General features: G+C 37.7%; 1 protein-coding gene across 2 annotated transcripts in view; it reads left to right on the plus strand.

The window, feature by feature from the left end:
• The first annotated feature begins 257 nt into the window (after positions 1-257).
• The window catches only part of ITCH (itchy E3 ubiquitin protein ligase), a 34,733-nt gene continuing 14,078 nt past the window's right edge, over positions 258-20,912 (plus strand). Inside the window, exons 1-11 of one of the 2 annotated variants that reach the window (XM_009892100.1) lie at positions 258-342; positions 2,856-2,994; positions 5,769-5,893; positions 7,171-7,308; positions 9,494-9,536; positions 11,602-11,771; positions 12,945-13,179; positions 14,470-14,565; positions 15,827-16,001; positions 16,969-17,035; positions 18,894-18,978. In XM_009892100.1, the coding sequence (XP_009890402.1) occupies positions 273-342; positions 2,856-2,994; positions 5,769-5,893; positions 7,171-7,308; positions 9,494-9,536; positions 11,602-11,771; positions 12,945-13,179; positions 14,470-14,565; positions 15,827-16,001; positions 16,969-17,035; positions 18,894-18,978 (1,343 nt within the window). In that variant the 5' untranslated portion in view covers positions 258-272. The remainder of the gene's footprint in view (positions 343-2,855; positions 2,995-5,768; positions 5,894-7,170; positions 7,309-9,493; positions 9,537-11,601; positions 11,772-12,944; positions 13,180-14,469; positions 14,566-15,826; positions 16,002-16,968; positions 17,036-18,893; positions 18,979-20,912) is intronic. The other variant, XM_009892101.1, reaches the window with a different exon arrangement.

The following is a 20,912-nucleotide window of genomic DNA, read 5'->3' on the forward strand; positions in this document are numbered from 1 at the left end:
TTGGCAAATTGAAGGGACAAAATCAAAAGACCTCTTTTGCCTAGAACATGAATATTTACAGATCATGTAATAGTAGAGACTAAGCCCTTTGTAAACCATTTTCTGTACTTTGAAGACACGGAAAGGAACTAGAAAGAAAACAAGTGTGGTGGTTTTGTTTGCAGTATTATGTATCTACATGTCAAAAAACAGATGGTTTTAATTTTTTGAGTTTCTCAGGGTTCAAATGTTTACGTTGTCTCTTCATCCAGATTCAAGATCCAGCCCGTATTATGGCTGGCAGTGGATCCAGATCAGGACCATCCAGTGGGTTTTCCATGAAATCTCAGCTTCAAATCACTGGTAAGCCTTTCAAAAGGATATATCTTTTCTGATTAGAAATGTAAAAGTGTTTTTTCCACAATTAATTGGAAGTTACTAGTATGCTGTATTTCAGGAAGTTTTGAGTTGTACAAAACCCAAGAGAATTTGCACGATAAAATTCATGGTGTTATGCCATCATTACATGGCAAAAATACAGCTATTTTATTCAGGATTTTATCTAAAACACATTTTTAAATGATACATTTTTGTGTTAAAAAAAAAAGGAATACTTTTTGAGTGCTGCTAAGTAAATTGTACAGACCAGTCCTCTTTGAAATGTAATAACGTAATATGATATCGCTTTCAGTTACTAATACTTGACATAATACCAAATCTAACACTTTCTCCTAACAGTCTTTTTACATCTCAAGCTAGTGAATCTGAAATGCTGTTCATTAAATTTGACTTATTGCCTCTCCCTTGTTACACGTTTTTACGGCCACCATTGTAAAGGAGCTTTAATAAAAGTGTTGGTGAGAATATTAGTGTAATTCAGCATCTGTAGATTTCATAGGAATGGATTTACGTGACATGCTTTGCTTTTTGTAGTGCCCCACCAACAGAGCAGCAGTAGAAGCTTAATTACCAAGTTTTCCTCGCTTTTGCTCTCTGCCAGTTTTTACTGAAGTGTAGAGGTTAAATCCTGGGAATGGGAGATCTGTGGATGTATGCAGGTCTGTGCTTAGAAGCATCGAGGGGAAATTTTGCACCCACAGTGTGGAAGATCTGTGGGTATATGCAGAAGTTTCACAAAGTTGATATTGTAGGTATGAAAAAGATTGTCGAAATAGATGGGAAAGCTTTAGACTAGAAAGGAGCTTGGAACTGAGTAAGTTATGCTGGTTCTAGCTGTCACGCTGAGATCACAGGCTTGTTTTTTTCTCAGTAGGCCATGAGATTTTAAGAGAAATCTTGTCCCTACAGGTTGATACTGGAGAGAAAAGTTGAAGAGGTTTGGAAGGAGATACATCCTCCACATAGCCATGGAGGGCAGAGCGGAGGATTGAAGTGGTGATTGCTCTCTAAGGCTTGCTCCGTTAAACGCCTGTGACTCGCATAAAGAAAGTGAAGTTGAAGAAATGTCTCAGTGTTTAGAATTGAGGCTATTAGGATGTTTGAACAGTTCTTAGTTTCCGTAGTTCAGCCTCAGTCTGCAAGCAAACTATTTCCTGTGCAAGCAGGCATTACCTTTTGGTAGGCATTTCTGTAAACAGCACCCCCCACATGCCCTCCCCGTTCTGCTATCTTCATTAGTTTTAAATGAACTTTCAGAAACTTGAAAGTAGGTACGAGACTGATGATTTGTGCTGCCTCAAAGTAGGTCTTGATGCCTTTGAGATAGCTGGTGATGTTGAGGCATGAGATATTATGGTATAGAAGAATTGGAGACATGAAGGGAAGGGGAGCTATTTGTGAAAATTAATACTAGCTAACTGAAGCTAATTTCTGTAAGATGTCTGTAATATATAAGGAGTTTCCCTTGGGAGCAGTTCAGAGCAGTTTATACTAAGCTACTTCTCTAAATCTCTAAAGGAGCACAGACTATAAAGAGAATCTAGGTAGATTAGCCATATGGGCTTGAATTAGTCATCTTTTTTTAAGGATGTAGTGAAGCTGAGGTGGGTGACGAAAACACAGGAGACCAAGTTGTTATTTGTTAGAACAGAGTGGAGTTCACTGGCCACTTGGAAATGATAATTTCTTTGTCTTAAGTACTGTTCTGTACTACTGTTTTGTGTTGGGGTAGACTCATGCCCACACAGGCTTCTTTGGCTGAATGGAGGCAACATAGCCACAGTGATCAGAAAATACAGGAATGTTTCAGTCAGTGATGTTGAATGTTTTGTTGGGGTTTTTTTAGAAAAAAAAAACCACACCAAAAAAAAACCCCAAAACCAAACCAAACAAGACACCCTACTACACCCCCAAATCAAAGCTGTAGAGCTGCAGGTCTTGTCCAGGTTTTATTGCTTCTTTAACAATAGTAGTTATTGGAACACAGTTTGCCTTAAATTAGCTTTTCTGTAAGTTTGCTTTGATACAGAAAACTTAACACAAAGTTCGTTTTCTTAATGATGTTCTTTTGACCAGAAGTGGTGGCAGTTTTCCATGATTCCTTAATGAGAGAGACAGATCACGTTTTGAGCTTTTTAACAAGCAAGCGTAATAAACTCCAGGGATTCTCTTGGCTGGTGATAGACAGGGGGTTGTAGAGGATGTTTTCTACTTTCAAACACCTAAGCGCTTTTGTGGATCTGGTACTGATTGTTATTAATCATAGTGTCTGAAGGTATAGAACTACAGTTGCATGTTTTAGGCATTTGTGTGAGCTATAGCATTGTATAAAACCATCTGGAATGCAAGAGCGTTTTTGTCCATATAATCTCTTCTTTTTTTCTTGGACGTTATTGCCAAGCATCAATGACCTGATACTCGAATACTGAAGCACACAACTGAAAAATATTATTTGCAATTTTTCTCTTTCTTAACAGTTATTTCAGCAAAACTAAAAGAAAAAAATAAATGGTTTGGACCTAGCCCTTATGTGGAAGTCTCAGTAGATGGACAGTCAAAGAAGACAGAAAAATGCAACAATACGAATAGTCCGAAGTGGAAACAGCATCTTACAGTGTAGGTTTGATGGTTTTGTTTTCCAATTTATTTGAGCTAAATTAGTGCAATTGACAGTGGACTTAAGAGGTTGTGGTTTTATTTTAAGCAGGGCATTCAGTGTTACACAATATGAAGATATTTATATGATTTTTGGAGCAAATATACTACAGTCTGGAATATATATTTACAAACTATTGCATTATGTCCTATGGAAAGGACCAAGTGCTCATGAAGAAATATATATGCTGTATTAATGTATATGGCATATCAAAGGAGCTTTAAATCTGTGAGTAGTAAGGAAAGTAAAGTAACTTGATATTAAAACTGACAGTCTCATGCACATTTTTGTGGTCATGTTTAAGGTTACAGTGTTTCAGAAATACTGTTGCTGAAAAGTGTAGCTCTTCTTTCTGTACCACTTTGTTGTCTACTAAGCCGTAGCACAGGTAGTCAGCTCTGTCTTGTGTGTGCCTAAAATCAATCGCAAGTACAAAATTCCTGATTAATTCGTACCTTCAGAGTACATACCGAACATTAGATTCAAGATGAACACAGCTTGTTGACATTTGCTTGGCCCCATATTTGTGTTTTGAGATTTACAAAGCACAGAAAAAAATTGTCTGCAGCTTCTATAAAATTTAGTTTTTTCTTAAGAATGCGTCATATGGAACCCTGGGATAAAGGTCAGTCTTGCGCTTGCACATTTGCTTATGCTTAAATTCTAGATTATTATTCTTGAGGCACCTTAACATTCCTGCCTGATAAAAATCTTTTTTGTGCCTGTTCTTTTCTTGTAATTCACATTGTTATGAAGTTTTAGTTACTACTATTTACCTTACTTTCCACTGCAAAGAAGTATTTTAAAAAAAGAAATCTTTGCTTTACACATGTATCAATATGCAAGAGCAGAATTTTCTTTTAGCTTTTAAAGCCTGCCTTTTTTCTCCCCCAACCCCCACCCCCCGTTTTTTTTTGTTAAATTGAAATGTTTGTGGCTTGTGCTGTGCAAATCCAAGCTATAATACATGGACAGTTTTTGCTCATGTTCAGTAAGTGCCGAACAGAGACACCCAATGCCTGTCAGCTTATTTGACGATTACACTAATGCTACATGGAACTCAGTGGAGTAAGTTAATTGCTTTTGGGAAGTGTTTGAACACAGTTGCTTACATTCAGATTCAGAATAAAAAGGAAAAGTGTAATGGCTTCTGGAAATGGGTACGGACCACGGGCTCCTCGGCTAGGAGGCAGTCTGTTCGGTGGAGCTGCGTATTCTGAAGGGATTGACTGTGTAAGTCTGGATTTATCAACCATATGCAAGTGAAATTACCCACTAAGAAAATAAACAGTCATTTGTAATACCTGTTTCTCACAAGTAAAATTTAAAAATATGTATTAATGTTAGAATGTTCCTTATATATATTTTGAAGTTGCTGTTAGGGATTTTTTTTTTAAAAAAACAGAAATGGGTTCATACAATGCCAGCAACTGATACTGACATAAATTTGTTTCTCTGTTGTAAGGCTTCTCAAAACTCAAGGCAGTGTGTCCAGCAGGTGAATATTTTACCCCTAAGAGCAACTTTCTAGAAAAAAAAAAAAAAGGTGTTCTGAGCCTGTTCTTAATGATCAGCTATTTTGTGATGCTCATCTTTCTGCTGTTGTCAGAATACTTCTAAGAAGGAAAAAGGCTTTTATGTCGCTTTTTTTTCTTACGAATGGGAGAGTTCCTTTATTCTCCAAGATTTGCCAAGAGAACTTTGGCTCTTGTTTGGACTGTGCAGAGGCTTACATTGCTGCTGTTTGTACGGTGCCTGCTCTCTGGAGGGCATTGTTCCAGGTTGTATTTGAATGTTGCTTTGAATGAAGCTCAGATTTTTGTGTCACTAAAACAAGTAAAAATTTAAGAAAAGCCTCAGGGAGGTGAAAGGGGGTTAGAAATAAATGGTTGAATTCTTCTTTTTTGAATTACTTGATTTGGAATGAAAGGAAACTGTTGTGATAGTCGGATACGTAAAGGACTTTTCTGGTAGTAAACCTGGAACCAATTCTCCAAAGACATAATCAAATTAGCACACTGTAGAAGTAATACATCATGCTCCTAGGAATGGTGAGGGAAGTTTTTGAATTGTTAAGAAGATGTAGTGTGTTCTTCAGTGCTCAGGAAATGCATTGTGAAGCTGGAAGTATACCAGTAAAATGTTAAATAATTTTGTATGTATTCCTGCTTATTTTTCATAGTATGATTTAAGTATGTGCCAGCTTATTAGGGGAACAGTCATCTTCTAAAACCACTTGAAATAAGTTTTAGTATTTCTGAGTACTTCCCTTTTTATGGGTTGTCCTAAGATTTTTCTGATAACCTCTTCAGAAAACAGATTTACTGTATTCCCTCTCTGTGTGAAAAATTCTCACATTAAGGTACGCAGATGCTGAACACTCATGAAATGTGAACCTGCAAGAATCAGTCTTTTTTTCTAATCCTAGTTGCAGATTGCTAATTGTGAGCTGGTAAATTTTCTGTAGATATTTCCCTTAAAATAGTGATAATAAAAAATGTACTCAGTCTATGAAAAGTCTTGCAACAATATTGATTTACATGACATATAGATGTGACCACATACTAGAGTGTGATAATTAGAAATGGTTTGATGTTACCACCATTATTTCTTTGTTTTTAAATAATTTTAAGTGACAGTTGAAGTGGATTGCTTGTTTACCCGTGTCCCCTGCAACAAATGCCCTTACTCAGTGCTCAACTTTTTTTTTTTCTTTTTTTTTTTTTTTTTCCAGAATTGTCACTCCTGTAAGTAAATTAAACTTTCGAGTCTGGAGCCATCAAACACTAAAATCTGATGTCCTTCTGGGAAGTGCTGCTCTGGATATTCATGAGACTTTGAAATCAAACAGCATGAAACGTAAGTATAAGATTAACAATACCTTGCAATGCTGCAGAATTGGTCGGGAATTGCCTGTTAATGAGTGCTGTGTGCAACTCTGTAGATGGCCTTAAGAATTCTTTTTATTGCTACAGATTGCTTTTATGAGTTTCCTCCTGCTTTTTCAGTGTAATCTTTTTTTGTTATACAGAGTCTGCTATGGTGTCATAGAAAGCGTGGTCTTTTTCACTTTGTTAGTATGTGCAATAGTGGAAGCCTAATTAAAGAAAAGAGTGTTTCCTTTTATATAGCTTAAAAATGAAAACTCTGATATGTTCCTGGTGCTAGACCGGGAAGTGAGTAAAGTTATTTTTGTTCTAAATAGCGTTACAGGGATATGTTGTATTATTTCATGCGTCTTAGAACTTAGTTGGCCTTTAGGCAGCATAGGCATCCTATGAAACAGGAAAGAGAAATACAGAATTCTACACACCCGTTACAGAATCTGTGTTGCTACAGCGTATAGCTTTGTGCTGTCATATTTATGTTCTGTCCTTAAACGTTTGGTTCCAGACTTTCAGATGTGGGCATTGTACATGCAGCGTGTTGATAGCAGTATTACACTATTATTATGTATTATGTATTTTTACAAGCTGTTTTCCTGACGGAGTGTTACTGTCCTGTTGAATCTGGCTGAAAATTATCCTTGTGTGACTACATTGTCCTGTATGATGCCAGATACCCTGCTGTAATTCATTGGATTTTGTTTCAAACCATTTAATAGAGAATGTTTATTTACAGTTCTGTTTCATTGAAAAATAGTTATTTACCCTGAAAATATTTTTGGTCTGGAGATATGATGCAAAATCTTCACATTCTAAAAGTGAATCTTGATGTCATTAGATAAGTGTGAAATATTTTAATCAGAAGATAGAATCGATACCTGCTCTGTAGGAAGAATACGGTGGAGTACGTTTCCTAAGAATAGGCTTTTGAGGACAGGTGTATTAATTGCTTTAGAAATGTGGGCAGAAATGTGAGACTCAATCTCTGCTCTAATGATAGTCCTTCCTTTAGGCAGCAACAAGGTTATGCTCCAGTTTTCCCCTTTTTGCAGAAATAATGTCTTTTCACTGACATCTGGAAATGATTAGTTTTACCACACAACATAAAAAATTACGGAGAGATAGAGCTGTAGTTGTGTTTTGTTTTGGATTTTTCCCTTGATCTCTGTGGTCTGTGATTGGCTTTTTGAATCAAACACACTTTTCTGTCATGTGGTAAGATAAATTCCCATTGTTTCTCTGCTTTTTCAGTTGAGCAGGTAGTGGTGACATTGCATCTTGTTGGTGACAGAGAACCAGCAGAAGTGGTAGGAGATTTGTCTGTCTGTCTAGATGGGATGCAGGTAGATCCAGAGCTCCTCACCAATGGTGATGCCTCAAGTACAAGAAGTAAGTAACTTTCAGTTCAAATGTGCCCTCTACATGTATTTGGTATACAAAGCTTCTTTTTTTTCTGGAAACTTTAAGACAATGTTTTAATAATTATATAAGAGTGGGTTCTATATCTTCCTGTTTGCAGAGACAAGGACGCTTATGCATTCTTATTTGAGGTGGAGTTGTAGTCCACAGTGAAGATTTTCAGCCTTACTGTAACAAAAATAAGATCAGCATCTTTATTTCCTGGACTTTGCTAACTTATATCTAGCAATCCCAAACTTTAATGAAAGCTTCTAGCTTTCCTGAACGTTTAATAACATCATAAACAGAAAGGAATGTAAAATAAGTTAGTTTGATCTCATTATCACAAGTATTCTGCTCACTAGGAGACATGGGTTTATATTCCTTTTTCTTAAAATATCTCATTTAAATAAATATTTTCATAGATTTTGTTCCCTGTGAAGTGCTGCAGTGACTGATCCACTATTCTTTTTAGTTGCTGTCTTCAGTTTCAGATGACTAGTATGATTTTTAACTGAAAATCTTGAATACATGTAAAATGTGTAATTACACTAAAATGAAAAGTAAAATTGATACAGGACCGGCAATGGAGCATTTTTGATGATATTGTACATTGCAAAGTAGAAAGAGATAAGAGTTTATTTCTCCAGAAGGCAGCATTGGAGAGACTAGCTAGGCAGGTAATTGGCAATTTTTAGGTTTCTGGTTTTTTTTTTGTTAAAGGGCTAGAGGAAGTTGCTTTGAGATTCCATCTAAGTATCATAGGAAAATTGAATTAACACACTACCTTTGTCACCATTATTTCTTACAGCTTTTAGTCCATGTTTCTTTGCATTTTGTTAAAAGGATCAATCACATGATCTGACGGTGAGGGATTTTTTTGTAAATGAAAGCCAAATGCTGGGGTTGTGTGGGGCTTGTAGAGCGGGGCTGAGGTGTGTTGATAGAAATCCCTAGTGAAAGTAACAAATTTTCCTCTTATGCAATACTTGGGTTTCATCTGTGCTTCCTTCCATTTCCTGAAATTAACCTGCTGAGAAAAAGGTGCTAGCAAGTAGAAAAAGGCGTGCAGGTCGTGGAATTGAGTGCTCTATACAGTTTTGGGCTCAATGGTGAAGACAGATGTTGATGTACCAAGCCAGAAGTTCAGCAGAGGGTTCCCAGATGATCTGGGGACTGGAACACATGAGGAAAGAGTTAAATCTTAAAGTAGTGTGACACATTCTTATTGTACAGACTGAAGGTACTTACAGGCAGATACATTGCTTATTGAATAGCTTTTTAAGTTAAGATTTCTGTTTCTGGGATTAAAATCATTTTGGTGCACAGCCCACTAACAGCACATTATCATAAGCCTTTACATACCCACATCCTTGTCTTTGGCTTACATCTGTACGTAGTTCCCATCAGAATTGGTAACTGATTTCTTTTTAACGACATTTGTTTAATTCTATCAAAATAAAGTATTTGTGCTGTCCACATGAAGGAGCAGTTCTGTGCTGCATATTTAAGTATTGCAAATGCTGGCACAAAAGGCAAATATTTCCAAGCTGGCTGAATAAGCAGTTGCAAAATGTTTGCAAATCTGGGCGGAGCTGCTGTAATTCTCTTTGGAGCGCAGCCATATTTTGTACCTGCTTGAATGCCTTATGCGAAGTAATTTACAGAGAAAGGGAAGGGTCCAGGCTGGAGAGCCGCAGAAGACAAAGCCCCTGCGGTTGCTTGCTAGCCAACCAGAGAAGACTTTAGAGAAGTTGTTGCCCTTCCTGCCCTGCCTGTCATCATTGGAAAGGGAGAGAACGCAAAAAGCCAGTTCCACTTGAAGAATGGAGAACACTTCTTGGTACTGCTACAAAGACAGGAGACAATGTTACCAATTTGTGCGTCTTTGGGAATATTCATACAGTCAAATGATATCCTGTTATAGCTTTCATAAGGTGAAAAGATTACTCACTGTGGTAGTGGTTTTAAAAAAAACGTATACATGCACACGTATATAGAAACATGCAAAATGTATACTGTTTTGAAATAAGAAAGTAGATGTATAACTTCCATGCATGTAGCGTATAACTTCCAATTTTGAAAGAAATGTGAGCATTAAAGACTGCTGCTTTTTGTGGGAACAATTCAGAATGTTGCTTATACTTCTATTGTCTTTTTCTTTCTGATATTTAAGGTCCTACACAGAATGATAGCTCCAAAGCAAAGAATGATACACGGTGAGACTTGTTTCCTCTTTTCTTTTTTTTAACTGCCTTTTAGTGTTTGCAGATTTGAAAGAGGAATTGTATGTTTTATAAAGAAGACAACAGAATAATTTGAGTATGCCCTGCCACACTATCTGTTAAGGTCTGAGCACATCCTAAACAAAAATACTGTACCATTGGACATTCACATATTAAATTGTTTTCCATATGAGCCACATCTTCTGGCTTCAGTTTTCCTCCATACCTGACTGATCTTCTGTTTTTTCCCTTCGTATTCCTCATCCTTCTCCCAATGATTAACCAAAGTAAAATATAGAATTAAAAAATCCCACTGGTGAGTAAATGGCACTGGTTATTTTTACACTGTTTTGCTTTATAGCATGGAGGTATCAGAATTACATTTAGCTTTGTTAAAAAGGTACCAAAAGCTGTCTAGCAGTTGCAGTGTTTTAAGGTCGATATCAGATTATGTACATTGTTGCTTGGTGGGGTAAAAGTGTGACCATACGCGATGGTGGATTAACCTGCAGTGAGCACCGTGCCACTTTAGTTCCCAGTACTACAAGTATTTTAAGGCTCTGTACAGTGTACAACACTCTTGGATGATATCTGGAGTAGCTAAGTTAAACTTCACTATTTTTTTAAATAGTTTGTAACTCTCCTAGCTATGACATTTAAAGTCTTCCTATGAAAGTTTTTTTTTTTTGTTCTGTTTCATTTTCAAGCTCAGAAGAATGTCTCCATGCTTGGGTATTCAGGATGCCCCAGTGTGTAATAGTATAATAATAATAATAATAGTAATAGCTGCTTTGGTTTTAGTACCAACCAGTGGGGGTTTTGGTGGTCATTAAAGGTCCATTTTGAGGATCATGTAAATGACCTGGAACATACCTAGCAGTGGTTACTGTTACATGTAGAATAATGTTTTGATATGCATTGTTATACCTTAAGCCAACTGGTCAAATACACTAAAGATAAGAAGTTACACTTTTGACTTTAATGTTCAGACAACATCAGTAGGCTTTCTGGGGCTGAGGAGAACCTAGGCTATAGCTCTTACAACCTTCAGATCACTACTGATTTGTACACACTTTCATAACCATTTACTTAGCGGTTCGTGCAGTATGGTGTGAATTATGTGCACCACCACCTGGTATAGAGCAAAAGCGTGTTTGACAATGATACTGTGGTCAAATGTACATGATTCTACTTCGTCCTCTATGACTTATTTACTTAGGCTTACCTACCGGGTTTTATTTTCTGTACATGTAAAGCACTGTAGTTTTAGAGGTACTGGGCTGAAACCATATCCTATGGTTGTATTACTGATGGCCTAAGTACTTAACCTGCCAATTGGCTAGAATTTTAGTTGACAATCTTTTTATTTTGCTCAACATATTCTGAAAATAAAATGCTTCAGAACTGCACGTGTAGATACCTGTAACTCTGCTTAAGGAGCTACAGATATATCAGACTAATACACTGCTAGGTATAACTGAACAGTACGGAATAGGTGAGTACTGCTATTTAGTTTCTTAATCCTTGTAAAGTTGAGAAGCTTATAGTCATAGCTGTTGGTCAAAAGTTTAATGCTTAGCCCTAAATTCTCCAGACCTTTCCAGAATTGAGTTTAACGGGAAGTTTGGGATATTTCTAAAAATGTCTCTATTGGTGTTTTCTAAAAATTTGAAGCATTCTGTGGAGCAAATGCACACAGGCTGTTCTCAGGTCTTAGTCAGCGTCCCATCTCATTAGAGACAAGTGGAATTCATGGGTGGAAAGCGCTGAGCAGCAAAATCCAGAGCCTGGGCCTAAAGGCAGGTGTGTCGAGCTGGGAAGTTAAAGAGGAGATTTCAGTGATGGATAGTTCACAACCTTTTCATCAGTTTCTTGGGGTTTTGTATACCTCAAGAGATAATTCTAAAACTCTATACATCTCTCTAAACATACTAAGAGTTTATTATGAATATAAGAATCTCACCTAGTCATAACTATTACATTCTAGTGTCTTCCGTAAAATTTAATGTCATCCGTACAGTATTAGAACAGTTCTTCTTTCTGTCTTTTCCTGCAAAAGGACTAACTCAAATGGCATTGAAAGCTGTGAAGATGCTGCTCCCAGTGAAAACAAGACTGTTAATGGCAGTGATTCTCCATTACTCACAAATGGAAACTGCAAACCTGCTAGACCTCCCAGGCCTTCGAGACCACCTCCACCCACTCCCCGCAGACCCACTTCAGTAGCTGGTGCGTACTCTAGGGCCAGGCGTTCATTCCACAGCTGCACACTCTTTCAATGAACGTAGCTGTTTCTGACACTGATATTTTAACTACATTTTTTCACGGTTAATTCTTTGGCAGATAACTTCTGAAGGACTATTACTTCAGTTGCATTCAGTCGTTCAGTACCTGTTGTTTAATCATTGTTCCTATTATTAGAAATTTCTTGCTTCCGTGTCTGCTAAGTAATGCTTGCAGCAATACTGCTACATGTAGTGAAACTGGGCCCAAAAGAACACAACTGAATGCTACTGCTGCACTAGGACTTCACTGAGACTGGGGCTTGAGATGAAATCTGCTGAAGGAATCACAGAACTGTCTCAAGTTGATAATATTGGGGTTTGAAATGCTAGTTATTTGTTTCTACTGGTGTAGCTAAATTCTGTGAAATAGAACCACTTAAAACATTCACTACACTTTTGCCTGAAATGGATAGATTTTTGTTTTATTTTATTTTATCTGATTACTTAAAAACCTCCTTTATCCTCATACACTGCAATCTGTTTCAGTAGTCTCATTATTACGATCAATAAGTGCTGAGTCTGGATGGGAAACTGTGATACGGTAATTACTTTAAAAGATTAATCCAGTGTAGTTCAGTAATAAAACCTGACTTGTATACAACTTTTAATCCTACCCACCAAATAGCATTCAGAAAAAACTGAAAATGTTTAAAAAATGTATGTATTCCCCTCCCATTCCGATAATTTATTTCCATGCAAAGTCAGATCTCTTCTTGAAAATTTTATGCTTATTTATTATCTTTTAAATTAATATTCCAAATAATAAATGGAAAATAATTAACTTTCCAATGCAAGAAAGTAGGGGGGTTGTTTATAATCATTTAGTGTTTACAGAATGCAGACAACTTGCTTTGGTAAATATGATTTATTTTATCAGAAATATCAAAATTGTGCTGTTGATGGCGGTTCTTGGATTAAAGCATTTTTATGAAGTGAAACAAAAGTGCTTTTTAGTTCTTGTGTAAGCTGTAAAAAGTGGCTGGATGCGTGCACTTTGGAATACCAGTTCTTGCCTGTTTACTTTTGAGATTGCCAACTCCTAAAATAGATTGGTGATAAATATCAGTTAAAGGCTTTTTTTTTTTTCCTTCTGTCTTTGATATCTCTGACATCATAGCAAGTGTAAATGGTCCTTCATCCACACCCACAGAAAATGACGGGGCCAGTGCAGGCTCACTGGCGGGTGCCGCTGCAAATCCGTCTTCAGAACAGAGCCCCGAGGGGGCAGCAGCCGCAACAACAGCTCCTGCCACTGCTGCGCTCACCACACCTCCGGTATCCAGACAAGTCCAGCCAGTAAATCCTCCACCTCAGACACTTACTACAGTCAGTCAAGGTCCTCTTCCACCTGGGTATGAGTTTAATGATTATTTTTTTTAATTTTATTTTTTTTGTGCTGACATTTCTGGTTTTACTTTATTTTACTTACAGTAGGTATAACAAAGCATTCATAACATCTGTCTTTTGCTGCATAACAGAAATCCCCCCCGATATTAATTTGGAGGTTTTCATAACTGTTTTGTCTGGTAACCTTCAAGCATGGTTTATTCAAGAAAAGAATTAATTTTTCAGATATTTTTGATACTTACACATTCCCATGTCCATGAAACATAAAAGTTTTAAATAGCATGACAGCTTGCTGCTTTCAAATTACAATGGAGCCAGGTAGTAAAATACCATATAGATAAGTAGAAGAAAAGCTGCTATTGCAGTACACAATCTGCTGTATGTCCTGAAGTGTTGCACTTTGTACTGCAGCTCCTGGGAGCAGCATGAGCACACTGTTGTGTTTCAAGCACATGTAGAATTTGCCAGATGGTTGGTCTGTTGCCTCAAAGAGGCATTTAGAATCTAAACTTAAAAAAAAAAAAAGTTGTTGTTGTTTCTGGACTCTTTGGGAAGCTTTTGCTTTCCCTTACTCAATGTGAACGGTGTAATTGATGAAATATCTGCCATAATTTGCTGGCAGTTGAACCAAAAGGTAGGAGAGGTCTGAATTACCTCGCTTGCTCACAGGATAACTGAAATATAAAATCAGTCTTGAAACCATCAGTTGTTGCTTTACCATTTTGTTTTTGACAGAAATGGCAGATTAGCATGCTTTTTTCCCCTACAATGTTACATTTGATGCAAATACAGGGCTAAGTCAGCATCCCAAATGCTGCATATGCAGAAAATATGTGACCAGTGGCCTTATGATGAACCTTGTATATACATGATTGGTGGAAAATTTGCATATTTTGAGGATTTAAATTGAATTAATGTTACTTTAAAGGGGGATTATGCTCTACAGATGATTCTGTTCAACAGCTTATTGATATACTTGAATACAAAACTTTGCTTCATTGCTTGCTAAAATTGTATGTGTAGGTGTGAATTTTAGCTTCAGTTTCCCAGAAAGTGGAAGGTGATCGTGTAGAGCACTTTGTTTTCTAGTTGACATAGAATTAGTGCTAATATGAGCATTGTACCACTGTATATTGTACAACGTTTTGGTGCATCTCATGAACCAAGTGTTAGTTTCAAGAATTTTATTTAGAAGTAAGCATTTATGAAAACAAACATTTCTCATCTTTGTACTGTAGATGAATGTTTGTAGTAGTTTGATCTGGAGGAAGATAAAAGTATTGTTTTATTTTCAGTTGGGAGCAAAGAGTAGACCAACATGGTCGAGTATACTATGTAGATCATGTTGAAAAAAGAACAACGTGGGATCGGCCAGAGCCTCTTCCTCCAAGGTGAGCCAGGATATGTCTGGAGTTTTCAGAAACTGATTGACTGACAATTTACTAAAGCTAGAAAGTATGTTTGTAAATAGAAACGTGAACCCATTTGGTGCAAACAGTTGCACCAAATTGTCTCCAAGGAGTTCTGCAAAAATGCATAGTATGGAAAAGAGTTGAATGTCAAAAATAACAGAATCTGAATTTCCTGTCAAAGATGAAGCAAGTGCATCCGTACAGAGAAACAGATTTAAGTTAAAGACTGTAGACACCCCCAACTGTAAAAGAGAACCAGAACCACAGAAAAGTATTTTGAGATTGAGGTAACGATCAGCTTGAGTATGAATGCCCTTGGTTGGCTCTTTATCCCGAGGTTACTGTTTGCAGTCCTTTGATCTTCTCTCAGGGTTCCCAGCTGCTAATTTACTGTGCTCTTATAAACCAGCTTTGGTTATTAGGTTTTTCCAGCTGTTAGCATCAGAACAGCCAGTGGTGTTAGTCTCTCCATGGAAGCAGTGTTCACATTTGTTCTGTTTCTTATTTTTTAAAAAACGTAAGAAAAACATAAGAATTATTCTGTTGCACTTTGTTTGTACTCAAGTGGTTCACACGATCTACAGAATTGCAAAGTGAAAACATGGGATAGTAAAGAGAACTGGATATTAAAGAAGAAAAACTGGCAGATGGTCTCATGAAGGGAACCCACCTGTTGTACTCAATGTATTTTGCACTGTTTGACTAGTGTATTAAACTTAGAATGGTAGTGTTTTCACTCAAGTACTGCAAATAATACTGATTCTATATGAACTGAAAATATTAAAAAACAAAACAAAACAAAAAATAACAACCCAAACCCCAATGCCCACACCTTTTTTTTCTGCTAAATTTGAGTGTGAGGAAATCTTGTGTTGTTCATCCCAAACTGTCAGGGGTTTTGCTGTCTATTGTCTTATGGGTTGGGTGGGATAAATGTGGTGATGACAGTATAGTGATGACAGTGGTTTGTGTATCTCTTAAACTATTTCAAAAAATCCTGAAAGTACAGTAAATGGAGTGAGTCTGACTTGCTATCGTATGCAACAAAGTAAAAGTGATTCTCCTCAAACCATTTTAGTTCTTACGTAGTTTTAGTTGAGGGTAAAAGGAGAAAAAAATGTCTGCTGATGAGCCTGTGCTTTATAGCCACTACCAACATAATGCCTCTTTGCCTAAAAGTGCTTCTGAGCCCTTAAAATTGTCTGCTATTGAGAACTGTTGCTTGTAATTTTTTTAAAAGCTGGGAGCGACGAGTTGACAACATGGGGAGAATTTACTATGTTGACCACTTCACTAGAACAACGACGTGGCAGAGACCAACGCTAGAGTCTGTACGAAATTATGAGCAGTGGCAGCTTCAGCGCAGTCAGCTTCAAGGAGCCATGCAGCAATTTAATCAGAGGTTTATATACGGGGTAAGGAATATGTTGATGACTATAAAGGTTAAGCAAGAGAGGTCTCTCTTTCAGGTTTTCAATTCATTAGTCTCTTCTGCATATTGAAAGTATGTATGTATTTGGGTTTTGGGCATGCTTGTGGGTCACTCTTCCCCATAAAGATACTACACTTTGTTATGGTTTATTCTTTATGATACTATAGTATCTTTGTGCGTGTAGCATGGCAGGCAGTAATAATTGGTAACCTTAGTTCACGCTCTTGCAACGACTGCAGGCAGCACATGCGGTGTAATGGGGTTTTTTTATTTGTCAGCTGTGGTGTTCTTTGATAAAATTTGTGTACAGTATTGATAAAAGTCACTGCTTCAAAACAAACTACAGCTTAGTAATAAGCTGGTTTATTTGTATTGTGTCTGGTATTGGCTTGGCCAAAGGCCTGGAAGGCAAGCAAGCTCACAGAACATACATTTCTGCTTTGGGTAAAATGAAATATGCAAAATGAATGTTACGAAAGCAGGGAAATTGAAAATAATCCTTCCGGAATTTTAAATCCATTCTTTACCTCTGAATAGTAGGCTCCAACTCATGCCGCTAGTTTATCAAGAATGGTGTAGGTTCTGAATTTGCTGTATGTGTAGACAATAAAAATGGACTTCATAAATGGTGGTAGGGAGAACTGTACTGAATGCGGGAATGAAGTGGTTTGCTTTCTGGTTGTTTTGGGTGTTGCTGTACTAATTTCCCGTCTGCGTAGGCAGGGACACTATACAAAGAATAATTATTTTCTTGGCACTGTAGTTAATTAAGCATGCCAAGGTCTGTAAAATAGGCCTTCTCTGTGGAGAAAAATAAATTGTTGGCATCTTTGCTTATATGTAACATTAACAAAAATGCATTTACTTCAATAATCCATGATGGCTATGGTAGAGCATCTGGAAAGCAAATGACTAGTCATTAATGCACCATTTGTTTGTGTGACTTGCAGAACCAGGACTTCTCATCCACACAGAACAAAGAGTTTGATCCTCTTGGCCCTCTGCCACATGGATGGGGTAAGACTGACTTGAAAGTGTTTTGTAAGGCAATATAATTAAACATTAAAGCATACTCCTGCCAAATTATTTTGTCAGCTGTTCTAGGCTAGTTTTTTAAAATGAAAATCTGGATCAAAAATCTTTTAAAATTAAATCTAATCAAATGTGCTGTTAAAACAGAGTTCTGACAAGGATGTGCGGTTTCAAAGTAGATTAGAAACTACAAAGTATTCTGGTTTACTCCCTTTAACTATCATAATAGCTTCTTTCACAGTCATCCTCTTTAGCACTTACATTGGGTAGGATTCCCCCCCAGGATCCCGTTCCTGCCAAATCAGACTCCAAATCCCCTCTAAATCAGACTGCCAAATTCCCTCTCCAAGCCATCTCTTGGAGAGTTTTGTTCATCTGAAAATGAATGTTTTTTTAATAATGACAACTAACCAGTTTTTGGCTTGCCCCCTCTCTGGAATAATTTTGGTTTTGTACTTTACAGGGTTAATAATTTACAATTAATATAACTGGGGTGGTGTACAAAAGTGTAAGTGTAAAACTAATTTCTGGTGTGACTGTCAAGCAGATACAAGAATTCAAATTTCATGATACATAGGCAAAGTTCTCAGAATTGTGTATTTTTAAAGCAAGTAATTGTTTGGCAGTTAGACCTGGGGTTTTGGCTCGTCTGTTTTTCAGACATGACTGTTGGGATTTTTAGTTCTGGTGTTGATGTGATTTCATGCCATAAAATTTTTGTTCCCCACACTTGTGCGTTATTGCATTATATCTATAACATTTCAAAGAAAGTTCTTTAGGCTGGCGTTGTCCAGGAAACAAAAAAACTGAGTTTCCACATCATGTTGAATTCTGCTATCATAGACAAGTGTCTACTTCCAGACTTCTCTTGTAAACTGAAGCATTTTACCTATGGTAGTAGTATTTTGGCCTGTTCTTATAATTTGTATTCTGTACTTCTTTTCCAACACTAAATAAAAACTGCATAAAGAGCTGCAGAATAGCACGGAAGCCCAAGCCAGGGCACTTATCGTGAGCTTTGTTCAATCCTGGGCATGCACTAAACTATCTGAGAGAACACAGAAATGTATTTTCTTGGAACCTGCATTGATCGCTTTTTATTCCCTGCTCATAATTTGAATATGGAGCCCTTGTACTTTATTGATACTTGTGTATACATCTGGTACCTATTTTGTGTTTACTGTCTATATTGCTTGTAAGGTACGTCACAGTAATCAGCTGGAAGTTCTGTGGTGAAAACGGCTTACATTTTTTCTTTCTTCCAAATAATTTTCCTACCACTGAAAAATATATAGCATAGTAAAGGATCTTAAGATAGAAATTTCAACTTCATCAATATTTTAATCCATATAAATTTTTAACTTGCAAAAATAGTGAAAAACCTTTTAAAAAAGTGTGAGCAGTGGGCCAATAGATGTAACAAAGGTGAATCTCCTGTGATGAGCTACTTCCCTCGTGCAAGTGTTCATGCTGTTGTTATGATGCCCAATCGGGATTGTTGGTATAAGCGGTGCAGGTAGAGACAGCCAAACTTGTCAGGGTAAGAAATGAGATACAAAGATTTTACCTATGAACGCTATTAAGTGCAGCTTTTCACAGAGGATAGTTCCTCATGATTATTAGCAGTCAGTGGTATTAAGACAGGTTCCTGTTTGTGAGTAACCTGTTAAGGAATAATGTCACTGAAAATGAAAAGCTGTTGAGTCAAAGGAGGTACAGAGAAACCTGAAGACAGTAGAGGCTGTGGCAGGGTCTGTTGATTGATTTTATTTATTTTATTTGATGTAGTCTCAGTGATACATTGAGCAGGTACTGAATTTTTTTTCCTTTTGCATCTTTTCAGAAAAGAGAACTGACAGCAATGGCAGAGTGTATTTTGTCAATCATAACACACGGATCACTCAGTGGGAAGATCCCAGGAGTCAAGGGTAAGAAATTAATTGCAGCTTCATGTAAGTCTGGAACAAAAATGTTAACAAAGTAGTGAGACTGCAAACTAGGAAATGCTGCCCACAGCTGAAACACAGACTGTCCTACACAAACTTCAGACAGCCCGTTACAATTTCAAAAGGTACTAGCCAAAAGGGAAACTGTTCAAAAATATTACTTAGTAACAATACAATTACCAGGAAAGTCTTGGTCAACAGCAATAAGTTAATTCCCCAGAACAGTTCCCGCTCTTTTTATAAATAAGACTCACATGTCTGAACATCTGTATCACTGGGGGAGGGATGGATTTCTTTCATACGGTGGTGAGATAGTGCAGATGATCCTGAATAAGAATCTGATTATTTCCTAGACAGTCAATAGCTAAGAGAAAGAAAGAAGACCAACTTGAAAAACTGCAGCACCCTTCCTCACACCTTTTAAAAAAAGAAAAAGAGAGACAGGAAGAGAACTTGAGGCACTGCTGAAAGTAATGGAGTAGTGTTTATTTCGGGCTCTGGTCACTCTGACTCTTTGAGGTAGGGAAGGTAGGCAGGAAATAGAGGGTGAAGGGTGTTTAATCCCAACTCCTCCAGTTTGAGCTGAAAATTTCCATTTGGTGAAGCAACTTGATCTGTCCTCTGTAGAGGAATAAGAGGAGGGGGAGTGGCATAGCCAGGTATGTGTGGAGGGGTAATAGCTGCAGCCAGAGATGGCAACTTTAGCATCCCAGTCACATCTCAGGAGCTGACTGTGTGGAGAACACTGTTACTCTTCATTCAACCCAACAACCAAATGTGCTGGCTTCACAGGCAGGAATAGTGCTACAGGGTAGTTCTGCGGAGGGAAGTCACTCTGAGAGCACTTTGGGATGATACTACTCAGGTCTTCCAAATATATCAAGATCTATTTTTATTTATACCAAAATTGAGTTAGAAGTTGTTGAAAAATTATAGAAGATCAGTATTTGCTTTTATTTTTGTCATTCTGAAACTCTTAAGTTTTTGGCTGTTGTGATTATACATGAGGTACCAAAAGCTACTTATTAAAATTATGTCAGCTTTCAAGTAAAAACCTAATAGTTAGAAGATAAAAATCTATTAAGTGAAGGAAACACTGATTAACGTTGCTTGCATTCTTCTTTTTAAGTTTCTATTTGCTGTTATTCCAGGTAGTGCAACCAAATGAGCTAATGTTAGTTTAAACGGTCTAATTGAGAGATGACATGAAAATTTAAGAGGGGAAAAAAGGCCGAATAAATATCATAGAATCATAGAATGGTTTAGGTTGGAAGGGACCTTGAAGATCATCCAGTGCCACCCCCTGCCCTGGGCAGGGACACCTCCCCCCAGCCCAGGTTGCTCCAAGCCCCGTCCAACCTGGCCTTGAACACCTCCAGGGATGGGGCAGCCACAGCTTCTCGGGGCAACCTGCCCCAGGGGATCACTGCCCTCACAGGAGAGAATTCCTTCCTAATATAAATCTCCCCTCTTCCAGTTTGAAGCCATTCCCCCTCATCCTATCACTACATGCCTTTGTAAAAAGTCCCTCCCCAGCTCTCCTGTAGCCCCTTTAGGGACTGGAAAGCTGCTAAAATGTCTCCCCGCAGCCTCCTCTTCTCCAGGCTGAAGAACCCCAACTGTCTCAGCCTCTCCTCACGACAGAGGGGCTCCAGCCCTCGCATCATCTCCGTGGCCTCCTCTGGACCCGCTCCAACAGCTCCATGTCCTTCTTATGTTGGGGGCTCCAGAGCTGGAGGCAGTACTCCAGGTGGGGTCTCACGAGAGTGGAGGGGCAGAATCACTTCCTTTGACCTGCTGGCCACACTTCTCATATTGAATGGAAAGTTTCTCAATCCATAGTTTTTCTTGATCTGCCAAAATTTTTACTCTCTCAGGTATTGTTCAATCGACTTAACGTGTTAAGTTGATCAGTT

This window comes from Charadrius vociferus, unplaced genomic scaffold (genome assembly GCF_000708025.1).
Source record: "Charadrius vociferus isolate BGI_N301 unplaced genomic scaffold, ASM70802v2 scaffold409, whole genome shotgun sequence".
Taxonomy (NCBI): domain Eukaryota; kingdom Metazoa; phylum Chordata; class Aves; order Charadriiformes; family Charadriidae; genus Charadrius; species Charadrius vociferus.